Source organism: Peromyscus californicus, unplaced genomic scaffold, assembly GCF_007827085.1.
Source record: "Peromyscus californicus insignis strain IS unplaced genomic scaffold, ASM782708v3 Scaffold_5__1_contigs__length_169319896, whole genome shotgun sequence".
In the NCBI taxonomy this organism is placed as follows: Eukaryota; Metazoa; Chordata; class Mammalia; order Rodentia; family Cricetidae; genus Peromyscus; species Peromyscus californicus.
In genome coordinates this window covers 129,715,472-129,738,663 of record NW_026294573.1, presented here as the reverse complement: position 1 = coordinate 129,738,663, position 23,192 = coordinate 129,715,472, and the positions used below count along the sequence as shown (strand labels likewise).

Genomic DNA, 23,192 nt, shown 5'->3' with positions numbered 1-23,192 from the left:
AAACCCCAGCCCTGTGCTGGGAGTCTTAGCTGGAGCAGTAAGACAAGAGAAGCAAATGAAAGTGATAAAAATAGGAAAGAAAGAAGTCACACTATCCTTATTTGCAGGTTATATGGTTCTATGCAGAAAAGATTCTAAAGACTCGACCAGAAAACTCTTAGAAATGTTACTTTCAGCAAAGTGGCAAGATACAAAATTAACATTCAAAAAACAATAGCTAGATATCAAATGTGCTGAGAAAGAAACAAGGGGAAGTTGCTAGTGTGAGATTTCTCCAACTTCTTTACGTGGGCATTTAGAGCTATGAACTTTCCTCTTAGTACTGCTTTCATAGTGTCCCATAAGTTTGGGTATGTTGTACATTCATTTTCATTGAATTCTAGGAAGTCTTTAATTTCTTTATTTCTTCCTTGACCCAGTGGTGATTCAATTGAGCATTATTCAGTTTCCATGAGTTTGTAGGCTTTCTGTAATTTGTGTTGTTGTTAAATTCTAACTTTAAGCCATTGGTGGTCCAATAAAATATAGGAGGTTAGACCAATAGCTGTGGAACCTTCATGGGACCGGACTAGGCCCTTTGCATATGGGAGACAGTTGTGCAACTTGGTCTGTTTGAGGGGCCCCTGGCAGTGGGATCAGGATCTATCCCTGGTGTATGAGCTGGCTTTCTGGATCCCATTCCCTCTGGTGGGACGCCTTGCTCACCCTTGATGCAGGGGAGAGGGGCTTGGTTCTGCCTCAACTAAATGTACCAGGCTTTGTTGACTCCCCATGGGAGGCCTTACCCTTCTGGAGGAGGGGCTAGGGGCCTATTTTTTTCTCATCTGTGGTTCCTAGATTTCATATAGCTCAATAACATCACATAATATATAAATATAAAATCACATAAATAAAGGGAAATTAGATGAACAAAGGAGACAAATGGGAGGGAAGGGCATGATCAGGGAGAGTATGAAGGTGTGGAAGAATACACTCTCCATACAGTGCATGCCTGTAGGAAATTTTTTGATTTAACTTTTTAAAAAAGTTAACTCACTGTTTTTGTTCTGTCAACTTGACATAAGCTAGAATTATCTGGGAAGAGGAACCTCGACTGAGAAAATGCACCCACCAGACTGACCTCTAGACAAGCCTGTGGAGCATTTTCTTAACTAATGATTGACGTAGAAGGGCCCACATAACTGTGGGGGGTGCCACGGCCACCCCTAGGCAGGTGATCCTGGTGTATCGAGGAAAGCAGTCACGGGAACAAGGCAGCAAACAGTATTTCTCTATGGCCTCATCTTCAGTTCCTCCAGGTTCCTGCCTTGAGTTTCTACTCTGCCTTCCCACTTTGATGGAGTATGACCTGAGGGCTGTACACCGAAACACACCCTTTTCCTCCCCAGTTTGGTCATGGTGTTTTAGCACAGCAACAGAAACTCTAAGACACAAAGAAAGTTAGATAATATAACCAATGAAACATAACCAAAGGAAACATGACTTCTCCTGACACTAATAGAGGTCCCAGTCCTATCAATTCCACAGACATCAAAAATGACTGTGAAATAAATCCGAATTTGATTACCATTTTCTGGTTTTACCGATTTCTTGTTTTAAAACGTTTTCTTTCTTAAAAATCTCTTAGGTCATTATTTTTGTTTTCTAATATTTCTAGTATATGTATGAGAGAGAGAGAGAGAGAGACAGACAGACAGACAGACAGACCAGAAGAGGGCATCAGATCCATTGGATCTGGAGTTACATGTGGTTGTGAGCCATCCCACGTTGGTGCTAGGTACTAAACTCAGTTTCTCTGTAAAAGCACTCTCTCCAGCCCCAGTTTCTAATATCTTTACATTTATACAATTGATATATTATAGAAATAAAACATTGCGAAGCAATTAGCATTTTTATCAGCCAAGCAAGTTACTATCATTCTTCAAAACCTTCTCCCTAGATACTTTAACCATTTTATTCATACAATTTAATGTTCTTTCTTTCTACTAAATATTCATCTTCTATTTATTGAATGAACTCTCCAATGGCTAGCCTTAGAGAAAGGAGTTTTTAATATTGAGACTACAGATTTCAATACACATACTTTCACATAAAAATTCTAGTTAGAAAAAAAATCTAATTAGGAGATCAACAAAGAACTTAATGTGTTCGTGATTCTTTTATATCATAATTTATATCCTATTTCCATTTAGAAAAAAAGCACACCTGGACACTGCTGTAGCACTTAAGTTGACTTTCCTGCAACTCACGCTCATTTTAAAAGAAAGGTGCGTTTTGGGCCTCTGTGGGGTACAGCGGGCTCTTTGGAGGCAGGTAAGATGGTCCGCGAACCAACCCTAATTACCCGTGATGGCTCGTCCATCAACACTACCCACCTCACATTTTGTGCTGAACTTTATTCCTAAGTGTATCTTGCTTTTGTGCCCTTGTTGACTGATTTGTCTACTCTCTGAGGTAATCCTCTACTGTAAATCTGTCCTTCTAGACTGCGTCTTCCAAGAGACAATGTCTCCTCCATGAAGGCTTTCCTCAACAGTCACACAAGATAATTACTTCTTCTCCCTACCTTCAAACCTAACTAAACTAGACTTGTAAAAATAATTTAAAGAGAATTTGGTAAAGCTATTTTCCACCGTCTATAATTTTCTCAGAAAAATTTCCTCTATTCTTCCTAATATTTTTTTCTAAATGTCATCACTTGCCATCTTAATTATATATGCACTATATATAGCTTTTACTTGCTGAGACATTGTGAAAACAACACAGGAACCACACTGTTGTTAAGGAGCCACATTGTTATACATTGTTATTAAGTCTCCACACCTTACAAGAATAAGTTTGTTTCGAAAGCCTAATGTATCCTGCAATCCATGTTTTTCAACCTGTGCTGAATTTGTGACCCAGTGATGCATATCCACCCCTGGCTAAGGCCCTGAACACCTGTGATGACTCCCTTCTGTATGATGTATCTTGTTATCTACCCCCGAGGCAGCCTTGAGCCCTGAGTCCTACTCTCCTCTGTCCAGATGCTACTCTCACACTTATCTACCCCACAGGTGGTCTTGACACCCCACTCTTCTGTCCCGGCGCTAACAACCAATTATCTCAACAGCTGTTTTCTATCAGCCCTAACCCTTCCCCATAAAAGAGACTTCTAAAGCCAGGGATGGGCTGAAATCCCGATTTAGAGTGAGGCGGCTGTCTGGCCAGTCCAAATAAAGCTTGTTTAATCAGACAGTCATGGAAATGGATTTTTCTCAGTTCTAACACCATCTCTCTCTTGATCATTAAATATATGTTCAAAGTCTGTAGCAGGCTTTCTTTTGGGCCACCAACCAGTTCCTAAGTAATGATATGGAGACTTAATATTAGTTATGAATGCTCAGCCTTATCTTATGCTTGTCCCACTAGTTTTTATAAATTAATTTAAACTGTTTCTCTTCATCTACATTTTGCCTTAGGGCTTTGACCTTTTTTTCATTCTGTCCGTCCTAGTCTGTGTCTGGCTGCCTGGTGGCTGCCTGACTGGCCTTGGGCGTCTCCCTCTCTTTCTCCCTCGTACTCTCTTCTCTCAAGCCTAGATTCCTCCTCCTACTTATTCTCTCTGCCCGCCAGCCCCTATCCTTCTACTGCCTAGCTATTGGCCATTCAGTTTTTTATTAGACCAATCAGGTGCCTTAGGCAGACAAAGTAACGCATCTTTACATTATTCAACAAATGCAGCTTAAACAAATGTAGCACATCTTTGCCTAGTTCAAGTGATACTCCACAACATAAACAAATGTAACACATCTTTACATGGTTAAAGTGATATTCCACAACAAAAGCCACTTTCTCCCACCCCTCACCATGCACATATAATCTGCATCAACAAAATGTAGGTACTCAAAACACCCTCAAAACCATCACCACACTCAGTAAGCCCATGCAGAAGGATGAAGGAAAGGGGCAAGGCAGTCGGTCTCAGCCTTCCTAATGCTGTGACCCTTTAATACGATTCTTCATGGTGTGGTGACCCCCAACCATAAAGTTATTTTTGTTGTTACTTCATAACTGTGATTTTGCTACTGTTATGAATCATAATGTAAATATCTGTGTTTTCCTATGGTCTTAGGTCTTAACCTGTGAAAGGGTTATTCATCCCCCCAAAGGGGTCATGACCCACAAGTTGAGAACCACTGGGCTAGAGCAAGCACCCAGCTAACAGTAACCAGATCGTTATGGTTGATTCTTGCTTCACTATCATTATTTTTTACACTATTTACACTATTAAAGTAGGAATTTTACTTTTGTGTGTTTATGCAGTGAGGATCCGACAGAGTTTGCTCTATTACTCTTTAATGAACTAGTTTTCTCAATATCCTTTACCAGGAAACCTATTCCCATAGTGATCTCCACTGCTGATCTCTGAGTATAGCAAATTCCTACATATTCTGCCCTATTAGTCTGCTAGTATATTCCTGACTCTGTATCATTTTTATTAATATGCTTATACAGGATGTTTTAATGCCTGTTGGGATAAGTCCCTCTCCTCTGCTTTTCTAAGGTTTTCCTAACTATGCATTCCTTCTCAAAAATTGTAGTGTTCTTCTGAATGATGTGTTCATAAGACAGATGCAGGGGAAAAAAAAGCACTGCATGTTCTCACTCACATGTGAAACGAAAAATATTGATCACAAAGAAAAGAATTAAATCTTGATTACCAGAGGCTAGAAGGGGTGGGCCAGTGAAGTTGGATATTGAATACCAAAATATGTCAGAGAGAAAAAGGGTTTATTGTTATACAGCACAGTAAAGCGAGTACAGTTTATAGCAACTTGTTATTTATTTTATAAAGAATTGGAAAATGGGGGTTTCTAGGCTCCAAACATAAAGAAATGATAAATGCTTGAAACAGAAATGGTAATTACCTTAATTTGATTAATACACATTGTATACAAGTATCAAATTATTTTATTGTTCTCTGTAAATATGTGCACCTACATGTCAATTAAAGTAAGCTTCATGCTAGTTAGAATGGTTTGTGCCTGGTTGAGACTGGAGGATTACCATAAGTTTGAGGCCACCCTGGGCTAGAGAGTGAGAGCTAACCTTAAAAAAAGAAAAAAGAAATAAATAAATAATGAATGAATAACATCTTTATTTATTTTTATTTTGTGTGTATGGGTGTTTTGCTTGTATGTATGTCTGTGTACCGTGTGTGCCTAGTGCCTTCAGAAGCCAGAAGGTGGCACCAGATACCCTGGGATTAAAGTTACAGATGGTTGTGAGCCACCTTGTGGGTACTGGGAATTGAACCTGGGTCCTCTGACAGAGCGGCCAGTGCTCTTAACAACTGAACCATCTCTCCAGCCACTAAAACTATTTTTTAATTAGAGTTTGTTAGATCATGAAGTTTGTTAGATCATTTTGTAAATGACTCTAGCCACTGAGCCATCTTACCAGCCACATTGATTCCTTTTCTTTTTTTTTTAACTCTGTTTTCTTCTTAAAAAAATTTTTTTGTTGTTGTTTTTCAAGATAGGGTTTCTCTGTGTAACAGCCCTGGCTTTCCTGGAAGTCACTCTGTGGCTTCTTTAAATTTTTAATTCAAAACAATTCTTCCAAATTACTGAACTTAGAAAGAAAGTGTTTCTTCATTAATAACTTTATTTAGTGATGAACCAGGAAATGATATTTGAAACCGAGAAAGTGATGGATATTGCATCTTAAACATCTACCCATCTATATAAATATAGACATGGGTAAAATATAAGTTAACAGTGAGGGAGATGTTTCTATTTTAGTTTGCCAACAAACTAAAAGTAACTTACTTGTCAAGTTTTAAGTCCTATGAACTAAAAGGATTTTCAGCTAATTTTGTGAGAGCACTCCATTATTTATAAGCCAATTTGAATAAAGCTCTTTTGGAAAAACTTCATTATGTAAACATATCCTATAACATCTACGCAAAGGTAGTATACTGAAACATTTACTCAAAGAGACCAAGATTATATAACCCTTAAGCTAAAGCTTATGTCCAAAGACAAATGAATAGGGCACAACAAATCTACTCATTTGGAAGAGTGCTGAGGCCTGGACATGCAGCCCTGTAGTTCCAGCTACTTGGGAACATGGGGCAGGTGTTATCCAGGGTTCAGGCTAGCCTGAGTAACTTAGCAGGGTGCCTTCTCAGAGAGAGAGAAGAGGGCACTGAGCACTAAGGGCTTGTGCAACCCAGCAGCAAAGCAATTACCTACCATGTACCTGGGCCCTGAGTTCAATTCCCACACTGGAAGAGAGAGATCGAGAGAGACTTGCAGCTAGTTGATGTTTGTCCTTTGTCTCGGCTGTAGGGTTGGTTGATGGCTATACATCATGTAAGTTATAGCTCAATAAATTTTATTTTAAAAACCTAAAGTAACAAAAAATAAATGTTTTTAAATTAGAGTTTATATTCTCCAAAATTTCTGATGGTGGAATTTTTGTTAGGATTTTACAGGACAGAAAGAGTAAATAGGGAAGACCTGGCATCTTTATAATACTGTCAGCATACTCATAAACATGGCCTGGCTTTCTTGATTGTAGATAGTTCATATTTTCTTTATAACATTATAGGAAGGGGTTGTTTGATAATATTCATAACATATTGTTTTCTATGAAGTAGTCTCATAAAAAAATAATGAAAATAAAATTACACTATTGTTTTTGCTTGTTTGGTTGGTTTGGGTTTTTTGAGACAGTGTTCCTCTGTATAACAGACCTGGAAACTCACTTTGCAGACCAGGCTGGCCTCGAACTCATTGAGATCCGAGTGCCTCTGTTTCCCAAGTGCTGGGATTAAAGGCGTGCGCTGCCACCGCCCGGCCACTATTGTATTTCCAAAGTTGGTTGTGATCTAGTGTATTCCAGTCTCCTCTACTTGAACAACGGACATGAAGAATGACTCTAGAGATGTGTTTTCCAGAGGACCTAGGTGGGGAAAGTTATGGAAATTTTAGAACATGGAACCTGTCTGGAGGAAGCAGGTCACTGGGGATAGGTGTTTGAAGATATCTTATCTCTATCTAGCCTGTGTGTGTGTGTGTGTGTGTGTGTGTGTGTGTGTGTGTGTGTGTGGTCTTCCCTCTCCCCCTCTCTCTCCCTCCCTCTTACTCTCCCTCTCCTTTCTGTCTATCACTTCCCCGTGAATAAACGTCACTGCCACCTGCTCTTCTTGCTGTGGTGTCTTGCAGCAGGGTGACCCCTCAGAACACGGCAGTGGGGCATGGCTCTTCCAAAATGCATGTGAACCTGGAATATCTCTATAGGAATGTGTTTGGAACCATTTGGTAAGAGGAGGAAGTGCATACTAGAGCGAGCTCTAACTAACGAGAGGAAAGGACACACAGCACCACACAGGAAGACTTTCTCAGCGCTGTGACATAAAGCCTCAGCATGATGCCATAAACAACTTAAGGGAGGAGGGTTTATTTCGTTCTTGACTTCAAAGGGTTCAAGTTCATGGTCCCTGACTCTGTGCACTTAGGCAGAACATCACACCAGAAAAAGTATGTGGCAGAGGAGTGTATTCATAGCAGACAAGAAGCAGAGAGAGACAGAAGGAGAGAGGCAAGGGCTAGGGCCTGCATATCCTAAAGATCTACTATTTCTTAAAATTCCCATGACCTCCCAAATGATCAACAAATGAGCCTGTGGAAGACATTTTATATTCAAACCACAATAAAGACCATGTGAAGGAGGACAAGGCAGATCTACAAACCAATATGGCAGGAACCCAGAGAAGCCAGAAGTGGCCAGGAAGGGCTCTTCCCATTGAGCACCCAGTGGGAGGGCAGCTCTGCTGATGTCTTGATTTTATACTGATAGTCAAGAACTGCAAAAGTATCATTTCTATTGCTTTAAGCCTACAAGCTTGTAGCATTGCAGCCGAGCAGGCATAAAGCTGCTGCAGTACTTTAAACAGACATCTGCTGTTTCTACCACAACTTCATTGCCTAGACATGATATTGCTGGGTCTTATTTTCTCTGTAGGAAAGTATCTGTAATCAATGCTACAAGACTTGTTTCTGCTATCTTATTTCAGCCCTGTCCTCCACTGTTTCCTTTTTCTCCTTTAATATTTTCTGCTAGACATTTCACATGACTCCTGTCAATTGTGAACTTGTGTTGTAATTTTCTTCTGATATTCCCAAGCCCCATGCTTAGGTTTTTCAACATGAATTTCTAAATTTAATCACTATCTACATTTCCTTTAAAAAAAAAAAAGACTAGTCCTCTTGAGCCCACCAACAGTCCATCGTGGAAACAAAGGAGCTCACCAGACCTCTTAGCTGTTGGGGCTGGGGTGAGAAGGTATTGGTGTTTAATGGTTGCTGGGGAGGCAGAAGCATTTTCTTCAGTGGTTCATAAGTTGTCTGTGCTCCTGCATGTAACTTTAATTAAACTTATTGGCTGACACACACCAAAAGAAAGAAAGGAAGAAGGAAAGAAGAGAGGGAGGGAAAGAGAGAGGAAGGGAGGGAGGGAGGGAGGGAAAGAGAGAGAGAGAAGGAAGGAAGGAAGAAAGGAAGAAAGGAGAGCAAAGTTGAAGTTGGAAGACAAATTAGATCAACATGAGTGAGAGGGAGACAAGAGACTGTAATTGAGGGTGAATATAATCAAAATATATTATATTCATGTATGGAAATGTCATAACGAAATCCATTATTATGTATAATATATGCTAATAGAAAAACTGAAAAAACGATACAGGATTTCAGCAGGATTTTACTCCCTCTGATCCCCACACTCCATCTCCCACCAGTTTGCATTTCTTGGAATGTTCTAGAAAATTTTTTATTTGATTTGATTTTTTAAGTTTTTGACTAATATATACTAGCTATACACATTAATGAAGTAACACTTTTGGAGTAATGTGAACATTCTAGAATTATGTAGTGGTAGTTACACAGCTCTATACTTATCTTTAAAAGAACTGAATTGTACACTTTTAAAAGATAACTTTTATTGTATTATTTTGTTGAAACATTTTCTCCAGGAATTTTTCAAAGAGTATCAGTGTACAATATACCTTTGAAACCTTTTATGCCAGAGAATATATTTATCCCATGTTCACATTTCAATAGAGTTCAGCTAGATAAAAAAAGTCAACACTCAAATTTCCTTTAAAAGAAAAAACAAAACAGAACTTTGAAGCCAATTGAGGTGCTACAGTTCTTAGGGCAGAGGCAGGAGAATCAAGAATTTGAAAACAAGCAGGATTGCATGACAAAACCCTGTCCAAAATGAAGGGCTTAGGGACATAGCTCGGGCAGCATACTTATAAGGCTCTAGATTTGGTGCTAGCTCCCAAAGGGGGGAAAAAAAGACATTATTGGAATCAAGATCCCTGATGCTATTGTTGAAAACTCAAATGTCAAGGCTGGAGAGATGGCTCAGTGGTTAACAGCACTCAGTGTTGCAGCAAAAGACCCAAGTTCAGTTTCCAGCACCCACACAGCAGCTCACAGTGGTCTTTAAGTTGAGTTCCAGGGAACCTGGCACCCTCTTGTGACCTTCTCTGGTGCCAGGTATGAACTTGGTACACAAACACACACGCACACACATACACACGAAGACAAACACTTATACAGAGAAAAATAAAAATATTTTAAAAGTCAAATGTTAATGTGACTCCTGTTCTTTTTCTAAACAGCTTATCTTTTTCTCTGGAATTATTTTCTTTCCTTAGACTTTATTGTGTCCGAGTGTTGATATTTTTCCCATCTGTCTTTTGTTTGGTAATGTCTGTTTAATTTTCCCTTCATTGTGGAGCAATTTTAATTACCAGTTCTTCAAATGTTTATTTTTTTCTGTCCTTCTCGGTGCCCTACTAATCACATTGATATTTATTCTACTCGCATTCTTTTATTTCTGTCTCATTTTTCTAGCCCTTTATCCCTTCTGTGAATGCTTCAAACCAACTCACTAGTTTGTTCAGCTGTATTCACCCAAGCCATGAGTTCAGTGACTGAAGAGCAGGCATCGTTTTCTGGAAGAAAGGGAATGATAACAGCCAACAGTGTGACATAAACTCACAAACTATAACTATAGCCACAGTTTCTTAGAACAGCAATACTTTGTGGTTCTTAGAGTGCTTCTTAGCTTCTTCCATTCTCTTAATAAGCCTGCTCTGTACAAAAATGGACATTGAAAAAAATGTTAAAAAATGAACATTAGAGCCAAGCGTGGTGGCTCACACCCGTAATCCTGGCACCCAAGGAGGCTGAGGGGGGACAGTTAGGAGTTCACTGCCAGCCCGGGTTCCATGAGACCCTGTCTCAAAAGAATAGAAAGATAGATGATGGATGGATGGATGGATGGATAGATTGATGGATGGATGGATAGATAGGTAGATAGATGATAGATAGATAGATAGATAGATAGATAGATAGATAGATAGATCAAATTTAAAAGTTTTTTTTTAACATAGTGGCTCCCCATGATGAGAAGTTTCCTGGGTTTTATAAGTCAAACTAGATATCTCTGATTTAAAAATAGAATGGACCTTGTGTTCTGTCCTGGCCTCATGTTCTTGCTCTATCAAGATCTGTGTATTATCAGATGCTTTTTCAGATGTCTGCCTCTTTCTTTTGATTGGACATTGAATTCTTCAGTAAACAAATGTAGAGCTCTTCTCATACAACTGTCCTGGCTGCTAAGTAGGCAGCAAGAGTTGAGAGTTCCACAGAGAACCGGGACAGTGCAGGTTCTGATAGAATGAGGCTTTTCTCCTGTGCTGTGTCCATTGTGTCCCAGGCTTCTAGAACAGTGCAAACACTAGCTGAATGTTAAGCAGGTAAATATTGAACACTAATTACATGTGCGTTCAATGTTATGAAAAGAAAGTACAGGTGTTGTGGGGCATATAAATGAGAAGCCTAGCCTGCTGTAAGGGATTACACAGAATTATTTCTCCAGCAGGATAATGAACAGCTGAGAGAGATGTTCATTCAAAGTGTTCCTTAGAGCTTTACAGCCAGCCCCTGGCTCCCACTCAGGCCCTCTCACAGCACATAGGCTTGAATCAGCTCAAAATTTTCATTATTGATTTCTGTAAAGAGAAATTGGATTACTTATTCAATAATATCACCCATTGTTTAGAAAATAAGAAAAGGCCCAGTTTAACAGTGCTTGCTTGTGTTTCTGGGTTCTTCCCTGCCTGAGCCCTGCAGCCATTTTGTTTTCTGACTTGCAGATGAAGGAGCCTCTACCCACCCTTGTGATGATACTTACTGTGGTCCTTTCCCAGAATCTGAGCCGGAAGTGAAGGCTGTAGCTGACTTCCTTCGCAAACACAGAAAAAGCATTAGGGCATACCTGTCCTTTCACGCCTATGCACAGATGTTGCTGTATCCCTATTCTTACAAATATGCAACAATCCCCAATTTTAGCTGTGTGGTAAGTATGTGTTCTTATATGTGTGTGTCAGGCTTCATGGTTTTCTTTCTGAGACTGCGCTTCTGAGTACTAGTGATAGTAGCAAATGCATTTATTCAAGTATTTTATACTCATGAACTCATTTACTCTTTATAAATTTTCTTGGTTCCATTTTACAGATGAGAAAATTGAGACCATTAAGTAGTTAGGCCAAGAACTCTCAGAGTCATAGCAGAGACTCAGCCCCAAGTCTAGCTCCAGGGTTGCTTCTTTTAACTGCTTACTGCTTCCCAAAATGCAATCATTTCAAACCTATTTTACATTCTTACCACAGGTTATTCAGAAAAGGTCAGGGTGGATTTGATTAATATTATAGCTTTGGTCACACATGCAGGACTGTAATTAACTTTATTGAGTCAATAATTGTTCATAAATTATAGTCTGACTCAATAATTAAAAGCAAGTTTTAATTTTTAAGTGTTGTTTGCTTACTGCTGCTAAGTCTCTGGGCACATAGCTATCATACGGGTCCTAAGGAGAAAGGGACTTTCAGGGCTAGATTGCATAAAGGTAAAAAAGACAAGATGAGATCCTTTCTCCTTATCTCACAGATACAACAAGCTGCTGCCTACAGGGCATGATTCACATTAAGGGAGCCATTTCAGAGCCTCCAGCACCGGAAGGCCAATAAAGTTCAAAAACGAAGGAAAACTAATAAATAGTGTTAGAAGTCAAAATAGCAATTACCTTTGGGGGAAAGGGAGGGGTGTGTGACCAGGGGAAGCACGGGAGTTCTGGGTTATTGCTGTTATTCTGTTCCTTGACCTGGAAGGTGATAGGCATGTGTTCCCATTGTGATCATTTATTGTGCTACACACTTAATGTTTGTGGTTATTTTTTTTCTTCTTCAACTCCTGACACTAAATGTGTGGCGCCTTTTCCAACATCATTTCTCCATCACCAACCAAGTGGCCAATTTCAGTTCTGACACTAACTGCCCAGGGTTGCCATCAGTCTCCACAAGTAACGGATGAAGTCCCATGAGATGGCATCCACTCCAGAGACCAGCTAAAAAGTCCAAGGTTCCCAGGACACCTGTCCTCCTCAGTTTCTATAATTTACTGGAACAACTCACAGATCCCCAAGAAATGCTTCACTTACTGTTACCAACCTATAAAGCACAAACCCCGGGAACAGCCAAAGAGAAAGCACACATGATGCAAGGTTCAGCAGAGGCAGGAGGCCACGAAGCATGCCTTCTTCCAGCACAACCTATGTGCTCACCAAACCAGAAGACTTCAGACCCATTGTCTAGGGATGTTATAGGCTTTCCTTAGCATGGCACAATCAACCAGAGTACTGCCCATTCGTAATTCCACTCCCTTTCTTAGACTGCTACACCAGGGATGAGGGATGCAATTGGCATGTATAGCATAGAGGCCAAGGGTGCTGCTGAACATGCAACACACACAGAACTGAACCCCACCCCCACCACAGCACCTCACCATTCAATCTGCAAGTCAAGAGTGACATCGTTTTGGAATCTGGGGTGGACACTGTCAAAATAGTGGCTCAAAGGTTCAGGGTGCTTGTTGTACAAGCATGAATGAGGACCGGAATTCAGATCCCCAATACCCATGTAAAAAGTTAAGCATCGGATCTCTGTGAGTTCGAGGCCAGCCTGGGCTACCAAGTGAGTTCCAGGAAAGGCGCAAAGCTACACAGAGAAACCCTGTCTCGAAAAACCAAAAAAAAAAAAAAAAAGTTAAGCATGGTCTGTAACTCCAGCACTTTGGGGGACAGAAATATGAAAATTGCTGGGCCATGCTGACTACCAGCCTAGCCAAAAAAAACAACTGAGTTTCCAGCTGAGGGAGAGACCCTGCCTCAAAAGAAAGTGTCAGAGTGATAGAAGAGGACCCCCAACACCTACTCTGGCCTCAAACACACACACATACACACACACACACACACACACACACACGCACACACACACACGCACACGAACACGCACACGCACACACACAGGTACAGGCACATGTACCAACACATACTTATAATACAAAGGTATATGGGTAGAGTGAGGCAGGGGAGAGAAATCTGGAATGGGCTAAGCATAAACTAAATCGCTAAAACTAAGACGAAAAATTTTCAGGAACTAAGAAATCTCTGAATGTTAATAAGAAATCATCACATCCTATTAAAATTCTTTAAAATATTCCACCAATATGTAAGAGCCTATGCTTCTGGTAACTTTTAAAAGTCATCCATTAAACTACTTTAAATATGGAAATATTTCAATAAAAGTGTGCTTCTTGCTTAGCTGAGGGCCAACAAATGTCCTTTTGGACAATTGAAAGGAGACAATTGGGAAAGGAAGAGATCCCCTATGTCTGTGCCACCCTGAAAACAATTTTGGAGGGGAGGAAGATGAAATGCCCACTCTTTATGGATAGATCATATCTAAACCACTTATCAGCATAGTATGTGCAACTAGAACGCCAGAAGAACAGGGAACTCGAAGAGGTGGGAACTAGACTTTCAGGTGTAATGGCAGCCTGGAAGCTGCCTCCAATTTACCTAGTCCAAGACAAGAGTCAGAATGAGAAAACTAGACTCCATTCTAAAGAAAAGAAGAGCTTTAAAATTCTCACAGGTCATGATAATAAATTGGGTAAGTGCAGAGAGAGGGAGAGTGACCATAAAAAGGACGACACCAAGATAAACATGGTTCCAGTGGGGCTGGGGACAGGGTGTGGCGGGGATAAGAAGCCTCATCAGAAAGGAAAGCCAGGCAGCCTTGGTGAAGAGACTGGGGGTTTCTACCAGACAAAGCCCACAGTCCCCACAAGCCTCAAAGCCAGTTGTGGGTTTTGATGGTGCAGTGACGTTTCAGTGTGGATGTGCCCAGCAGAACGGAATTCCGTTTTGTGACTCTGTATGATTCGGAGGGCAGTGGCTAGGCAGCATCCTAAAACTGAGCCACCCTGCTGAAGACCTGAGAACAGGCAACAGCCCCCAATCAGGGAGACTCAATTTAACTTGCCACAGCCCCAAGGTGAGAGACATCCCTGGGAGTTGTAGAGCAAGCAGATTCTCTGACAATGAAAAAAAAGGTGTTGATTTTGAAAAAGAAAAAAAAAAGAGGTTCTGCTAAGGCAAAGAGAACCCCACCCTCAGCAGCGGGAGCAAATCAGGTCCACTGAGAATAACCGTAGTCGACCGTCCCTATCCACTGCTCACTGCTGGAGAGCACCGTGTGCCGAAGTTCCGCAGATGTGCCTTGATACTGACAGCTGCACCCCTCCAATCACAGTGTTGACGCTCAGGAGAACCTGGAAGTCCAAAGACAGGCCCTCCATCCACCTCACCATGCCTCACTGCTGTGGGTTGGTTCCTCTCCTTTGTCCCTCCCGATGCACTTGGGAGAGACAAAGCAAAAACATTAGGTACCCCAGTGGGTAATGTGGTGAGGGAATCTCAGGAAAGGAGAGATCTGCCCAGCACCCTACATACAAGCCTAAGTGCAGACACCCCCGGAGGACATCACACACCGGTCTAATGCAGGCCCAACACTAGCAAGAATGAATACTCAGAAAGATAAGATTCACAAGGTCTTCTGGCTTATAGTTCCTGGTGAACATAACTGGCAGTCTCCAAATTTGAAGACCAAGGGCTTCATTTTTTTCCACTTTTTGCCCTTTTTTTGGGGGGGGGGGGGTACTTTTACTTTGTCACATTTAATTTTTTTCTTTTTATGTTTTATTTCCCTTCATACAATCACCTAACCTTGCTTATATTTTTTTTATTATAGGGTAATCATTTCATGCTGTTCTCTTCTCTTGCCTGTGCCCACCTCTTTTCTTCTTTTTACTATACCTTTAAGTAATGTTTCTTTTATTTTACCATACTCGTTTTTATTTCAAAATAAAAGCTTTCCTCTTTTAACCCCTCCTCACTTCACAAATGAATCCATTTGTACATTTGAACTTCTTCTTTCTTGGGAAAACTTTTGGGTTTTTTGCTTTTTGTTTTGTTTTGTTTTCTCTTTTCTTTCCACAACAGTATTCTCCACTGCTCTTCCTCTCCCTTTTACTTAACCTTGTTTCTTCTGTACTGAAGAAGACACAGGAGATGTGATACCTCTTGAGCTCATAGGTGGATAGAATTAAAGTTATGAAAATGCCTGCATTACCGAAAGTGACCTATAGAGTTGATAATCCCTATCAAAATTCCAGTAACATGGGGCTGGAGAGGTAGTTCAGCAGTTAAGAGCCCTGGTTGATCTTCCAGAGGACCTGGGTTCAATTCCCAGCAACTACATGGTAGCTCATAACTGTAATTCCGGTTCCAGAGGGATCTGATGCCCTCTTTTGGCCTCCACAGACACCAGGCATGCATGTGATGCACAAACATACATGCAGAAATACTCATACACATAAAAAGCCAAAAAATTTAATACTTTTTAAATGTTTTTAAAGTTCCAGTAACAGCAGTCACAGAAGGAGAAAAAGTAGCCCTAAAATTCCTATGTAAGGACGAAGGACCGAAATATCCAGAGCAGAAAAATCGATGTTAGGGGCATCAAAACACCTCATCTCAAGTTATGCCACAGAGCCGTGGCAGCAAAAACAGCATGGTACTGCATTAAAAAATAAACATGTGGGCCAATAGAGTGAAATAGAGGGCACACACACACACACACACACACACACACACACACACACACAATCGTCACATGTGGTAGTCTGAATGAAAATGTCCCCCATAAGCTCGTAGGGAATAACACTATTAGGAGGTGTGGTCTTGTTGGAGTAGGTGTGACCTTGTTGGAGGAAGTGTGTCACTAGAAGCAGGCTTTGAGGTCTCAGAAGCTCAAGCCAGGCCTAGTGGCTCACTGTCTCTTCCTGCTGCCTGCCAACCCAGATGGAGAACTCTCAGCTACCTCTCCAATGCCCTATCTGCCTGCACCTCACCATGCTCCCACCATGATGGTAATGGACTAAACCTCTGAATTTTAAGCAAGACCCAATTAAATGCTTTCCTTTATTTGAGTTGTCCGGGTCATGGCCTCTCTTCACAGCAATAGAATCTTAACAAAGACATTACACAAACCATATAGTTGGTTTTTACAGGTTGAAAAAAAAATCCCTGACATGAAGATAGCCTCATCAGCAAATTGTGCAGGGAAATTGGAATAACCATGTGTAGAATAATGAAATGACTACACCCAGATCTCTCACCCTGCTCAAAAATAAATTAAAAATGGATCAAAGGCTGAAATGTAAAGTTTTGAGACTATTAGAGAAAAACATAGGTAAAATGCTTCAAGATTTAGACAAGGATTATCTGAAAAGATCTCCAATAGCACAAGAAGTAATCTTCCAAACTGGGAAAGGGGGTTCCATGAAATTAGAACCTTTCTGCACAGCAAAGGAAACAGTCAGCAGACTGGAGGAGCCTACAAAATGGCGAAGAAATCTTTGCCAACTATGTTCAGTTTGAGACTGCTATCTAAAATATACAAAGACCTACCAAAGTCAAACACCCCTAAAACAAACATCCCCATCAATAAATGGACTAATGACTGAATATGTTTCCCCCCAAAAAAATTACAAGTGGCCAATAAATATGTGAAAATGTGTTGAACATGAGGAAAATGCAAACTAAAATTGCCTTGAGAGTCATCTCACTCCAGTCAGAATGACCATCATCAAGAAGACCAGCAATAAATGCTGGCAATGATATGGTAAAAGACTAACCTTTGTACTCTATTGGTAGAGCCGCAAACTGACACAACCACCATGGAAACCAATGTGGAGGTTCTCCCCAAACTAAAAATAGAACTACCATAAGGGCCAGCTATACTACTCTTGGGTATATACCCAAAAGACTAAGTCAACATCCATGTTCATTGCTGTTCTATTCACAATAGCCAGGACATGGGGCCAGCATAGATGCCCACCGACAGATGAAGGAAGAAAATGTGCTCCATGGACATAATGGAAATTTATTCAGCTATAAAGAAAAATCATAACATTTGCAGGAAGAAATGGATAAAACTAAAAAGCATTGTGGTACAAAACAAGCCAACTCAAAAAGGCAACTACCTCCTGTTTTCTCTCATATGAAGAGCCTCAATCTAAATACCTCTCAGGGGGACATGGGTGAAGGTGGGTATGGGTGTGTATTCTAGTTGTGAAACTCAAAGAGGACATGAAAAATGAGGAAGATATCTTAAAGGAAAGGGGGAAGAGAGGATAATGCAATACACTAGGTAGAATGGGGGTCTATAGGGAGGGAGGGGACAGGAAAATAGGGGGATGGAATGAATTATAACCAAGTATTATGATGCATATTTGAAAATTCCACAGTGAATTCTATTCCTTTGTATGCTAACAGTATAATAACAGTTAAAATTGTGCACAAACCTTGTCTAAATAAGCAAAGGAGTGTTTTGTCTCTTAATACATTTTTTCATAGTCATCAAAAGTAATGAAAACACAAATGTCCTGACCAGCAAAACACAATAATCTTCAAACTGTAAGAACATTTGCATTTGCTATAGAATATTGCTAAGACTATTGGAGACAATATTGAATTTTTTCCATAGACTCATGACAATGTTTACATTTCTTTTCTATTGGCTCCTGTAAGAATGTCACCACCAGTGAGATCACTGTGAAATGGTCTGCCAGTGCCCGGAGCCCTGCCCTGGAGTAGCCACAAATTGGCAAACAATGCCATGTGTATTCCTGAACGTAACAAGGACAGTCACCAGAGGCTCGCTCCACCACACACCAGCATGTTCCCCAGGGTGCTTCAAATGAAGTATTAAATTATTCACAGGCAAATTGAAATGGGAGAGTTGTGTGCTGGTTTCAGCATACTTCTTTCCTCTTATTTGTCATCTAATTCCTGTCTAAACCCTCACTAAAACTAGTCCTTTGACAGCATCTGAAAAAGTTTTAAAGAACAGTACTGTTCTGTTAAAATACCTGCCATTTAGGATTTTGACCATGTTGAGGTGTGTGTGTGTGTGTGTGTGTGTGTGTGTGTGTGTGTGTGTGTGTGTGTTGTTTTTTCCTCTTACTTCCTGCATCTTAGCAGCAGCTTGACTTAGCTTTGTGAGAGGTTCTGTAACCTCAGAAGTCAGGAGGTGTCGTTAAATTGATATTCTTGTTCCCAGCAGGAACAAACACATGGCGTAAAGGTAGCCAGTCATTTTATTGGTGGTTTCTTCATTGATCCAGATGCATTTGAAATATCTGTGTAGACCTACTGAAATACATGCTTGTGGATCAATATGATTGTCTGAATACTCTTGCAGACTTATGCTTCTTCAACATTCCTATGAGAAATATCGATTAAGTATCTGTTATATATACAGACACGTTGCTAAGGGCAGGATATGAATTGGAGATAAGATTGACATTTTCACAGCCCTGTCAATTATCTTGTAATGCACAGAAATAAGTGCTCCTGAGATAAAGGGAGGAGGGCAGAACACCTCAGTAGCTTCAGGAAATATGAGCACTTGTCATAGCTCACCCATTCTTTGCTGGGTCACCCCAGGACACTGCTTCAACCTCACTGAACCTTCTTTTTCTCGTCTACAAAATAGAACTGCTGTCTATCATTGGTTTGTGTGGGGATCAACCAAATCAAAAGTTTATGTTTTAAAATGTGCTTTGATCCTCAGCACTATAAAAAATAACAATAATAAAGTGTGTTGCAAAATATACTATTAACATCACAAGTTACTATTATTAAATATAGCTGTTAACTAGTGAGCCCTCTCTGCTCTCTCTGTTGACCACCAATGAGGCTCAAGCAATATGCCAGCATTTCTAGAAGTTTCAGTGCAGCAATACAAGTGACCCAGTTTCTCCATTTCGCCCTCACAGGAATTCGCAGCTCACAAAGCTGTGAAGGCACTTCGGTCAGTCCATGGGATACGGTACAGATATGGCCCGGCCTCCCAAACATTGTGTAAGTTTCCTGTGCATGTTGTATAGAATCATCTCTCTTGAACCAATATCCTGTGCCATGACTTCCCTTTAAGAAGAAAAGTGTGCTCTCCCTGAAGCAAAATTTGTGACGATCAGATTAGCCAAAGAAGATGGGAAGAGTTGATATCTGATTCACTTTCCATGGCTTGACAAAAACTGCTGTACCAATTTAAGCCAATTCTAAGCAGAGAATATGCTAAGCGTGCGGTAATGACTGTAAGTTGAATTGAGATCCCCTGACAGTGGAAAGTACCAAAATGGGCTCCTTAAGCAATCTGTAAGGACTGTAAGTGTGGAAATGGCCTCAGGAAGATAATGAAGTAAATGTTTCAGCTCTCCAAGAGCTTCCCTTTTATCCTTCATCTCCACCGTTCCTGTTATGAAATGTCATTTTCTATACAGCATCTTCATCGTGATTTTCTCTTGAAGACTGGTTTTAAAGTGTTTCTTTTATATAAAATAAAGAGGAACTAAGGATATGGAAAGAACTTGGATACTGTATGGTATGGATTCTATTCCTGAGCCTGCCAGATGTGTTGTCCTGGCCAGGGTATTGATTAATTCTGGCTTTTTAATTTCTCCAAATGCAACATGAGTAATTGGATTACATCATTTCTTGTGGCCTTCCAAATTCTACAATTTATTGTTATCGGGAAAATCTAGTGAAGAAGCATGCATATGTGAACGTCTGTGTGCATGTGATCGGGTGTGTGTGTGTGTGTGTGTGTGTGTGTGTGTGTGTGTGTGTGTGTGTGTGCATTTAACTGGAATCTGATTATGTTCCTCCATAAGGCCAAATTTCTCCTTGATTTCTTTACATAGTCTTACTGTCTTACCCCTCATTTTCTTCAAGAAAGGTCAATTTGTTCATTAACATTACAGGTCAAATAAGTTTATATTAAAAATGAGAAGGGCACAAGTGTCAGTGGGTTTATTCCATAGTTCATGATCGTAGGTCCATGTTGACCTTTTAAAATGGTTTCAGCTCCCTCCCTGTCTATCTTCCCACCTACCTCCCTTTTATCTCCCCTCCCTCTACCCACCCCCCACTTTTCCCTCTGACTCACCTTTTCTCTGCCCCTCCTACTCCCCCTCCCTTCCTTACTCACATGGTCTTGATATATAGCCAACGTTTACATTAAATTTGCCATCCTTCTGCCCCAGCCACAGCTACTTTGCCTGACTTTAGAACTGCCATTTAATAGCTCTCTTGAAAGGGGAAAGTAGCATTTCCAATCAATCACATACCTACCGATACCAATGTAATACCTATATTGACAATTTTGTCATTTTCTAAGTCTTACCAGCATGCTCATTTTGGTACAAAGCATAGCCACACTATTATACTTACAGAGAACAATCTGTTACCATAGAAATGAGTCTGTCACATCACCATGATGCAATGCTTGGCACCTGCTATCTCTGTACTCTATCTATTTGTACTCTGTGCAGAGGAACACTGGAGCCACAGCACATTTTCTGTCCTTAGCCAAAGCCAAAGGAATCTGAGAGGTAACAGAGCAGCTTGTGATCCCAGCACTCTGGAGTTAGAGGAAAGAGGACTGATGAAAGCCGTCTTGGTCTATATAGTGAGTTCTAGCCAGTTTAGTCTCTATAGCAAGTTTCAGGCCAGGTTAGGGCTACATAATGAGACTCTGTTGGGTTTTTTGTTTGTTTTTTGTTTGTTTGTTTGTTTAAAAAAAGGCCAGGTAATGGTGTCCCACACCTTTAATCACAGCACTCATGAGGCAGAGGCAGGTGGATCTCTGTGAGTTTGAGGTCAGCCTGGTCTAAAGTGCAAGTTCTAGGACAATCAGAGCTACACAGAGAAACTGTAGCTGAAAGTTTTTCTGATCCCGCCCAGCTCCTATGGCCCTGCGGTCCCACAGCTGCTCAGACCCAAATGAACACACAAAGGCTTATATTAATTATGAACTGTAGGATCTACTGGCTCAGGTTTCTCGCTAGCTAGATCTTACATCTTAAATTAACCCATTTCTATAAATCTATACTTGGCCACGTGGCTCGTGGCTTACCGGTACCTTTACATCTTGCTTCTCATGGTGGCAGCTGACAGCATCTCCTCTGTTCTGCCTTTCTCCTTCTTTCTCTCTAGTTAGAATGTCCCGCCTAACCCTGTTCTGCCTCACTACTGGCCAAACAGCTTTATTTATCAACCAATCAGATCAACACGTATTCACAATATACAGAACAATATCACCCATCATTTCCCCCCCTTTTTCCTATTTAAAAGGAAGGTTTTAACTTCAACATGTCTCAAAAAACCAAAACCAAAACCAAAAAAAAAAAAAAAAAAAAAGGAGCTCAGTGCTCGGTGGATAAAGTGTTTACTGAACCAAGCATGAAGACCAGAGTTTAAATCCTCAGGGCAGGAAGGGATCAACAGGAATGAGAGAACCGGGGAGGTGAAGGAAATAAGGGGCTTCAGGAAACAGAATTCCAATTTCCCAGACCTTGAAAGAAAAGAACTGTGTCATCAGAACCCAGGTTCTCAGTGTAGATTGCTTATTTGTGAATAAAGTGAGTAATACAAGGGTAAAGGGAAATGTTGTGGGAACTGAGGTTGAGAAACCGAGGGCTTCACCTTGGCACAGCATTAATGCCTAGACCAGATCCCCAAAGATGATAGCAAGTATGATTTGTAAGATTCATGAGCCAGAGGCCAAAGAACTACTGTTAATTTATTCTTTTAATTTTTGTTCATTATTCCTTTGTGTATAGCAGCATGCGTATGGAGGTCATAGGACAACTGGGTGGAGTCTGTTCTCTCCTTCCATCTTTACGTGGGTTCCATGATCGAACTCAAGTCCTATGTAGCAAGAAGTTTGCCTGCTTAGCCATCTATCTTAAATCATTCTTAGTAAAGTGTTACTTCATTGGAAGGATTTGGTAGTTTAGTGAATGTGCAGTGTGTGTGTGTGCGTGTGTGTGTGTGTGTGTGTGTGTGTGTGTGTGTGTGTGTGTGTGTGTGTGTGAAAACTAATGCACACTCTTTAGTGAAGTGAATGTTTCTTTTTGACTTTTAGACGTAAGCTCCGGTAACTCAATGGATTGGGCTTATAAAAATGGAATTCCCTATGCATTTGCTTTTGAACTGCGAGACACTGGGCAATTTGGATTTTTACTGCCCGAGATGCTCATTAAACCTACCTGCACAGAGACCATGCTGGCTGTGAAGAATATCACAATGCATCTGCTAAAGAAGTGTCCTTGAGAGAAACAAGGTCTGTTCTACCAACCTAGAGAAAGCAGATTCTGACCAAAAGGCTGTTTAGCCAAAGTAACTGTGACCTTAAAGGATCTTTTCATGCAATTTGACACTTTATAACAATAGAAAATTAGGGCACAGCCTGCTTTCGAATGAGAAGAAAATCCACTTTATATCCCTTTAGAGTCTTATCTGATTACAGGGGGAAGGGAATGTTTTCAAATTCCTTTGTCTCAAGAAGTGTACAAATTAATTGAGGATTTCCCTTCAATCAACCTCTATGCCCTCGATTAAGATCTGGGTTACCAATGATGTTTAATTACTTGGTTCTTGTTTGAAATGGAAAAACTCATCTGTATTTCTTAATAAATATATAATTTTTCAAAGACTAACATTATGCACACATTCATCTCAGTTTAGTGCACTGTTTCCACCCATACAAAGTCTGGCAAGTGTTTCAGTAGAGTCCTGAACCCACAGCAGCTATGGTTCCCAGCAACACTGAATCACAGGCAGAGGAGGGGTGCCTGAGGCTCCCCACTAACTGGGAA

General features: G+C 40.6%; 1 protein-coding gene across 1 annotated transcript in view; it reads left to right on the top strand.

Moving 5' to 3' along the window:
- Window positions 1-22,898, top strand: part of Cpa6 (carboxypeptidase A6) — a 308,045-nt gene extending 285,147 nt beyond the window's left edge. Inside the window, exons 9-11 of the mRNA XM_052717678.1 lie at window positions 11,219-11,421; window positions 19,308-19,392; window positions 22,460-22,898. Of these exons, the coding sequence (XP_052573638.1) occupies window positions 11,219-11,421; window positions 19,308-19,392; window positions 22,460-22,647 (476 nt within the window). The 3' untranslated portion in view covers window positions 22,648-22,898. The remainder of the gene's footprint in view (window positions 1-11,218; window positions 11,422-19,307; window positions 19,393-22,459) is intronic.
- The last annotated feature ends 294 nt before the right edge of the window (window positions 22,899-23,192 follow it).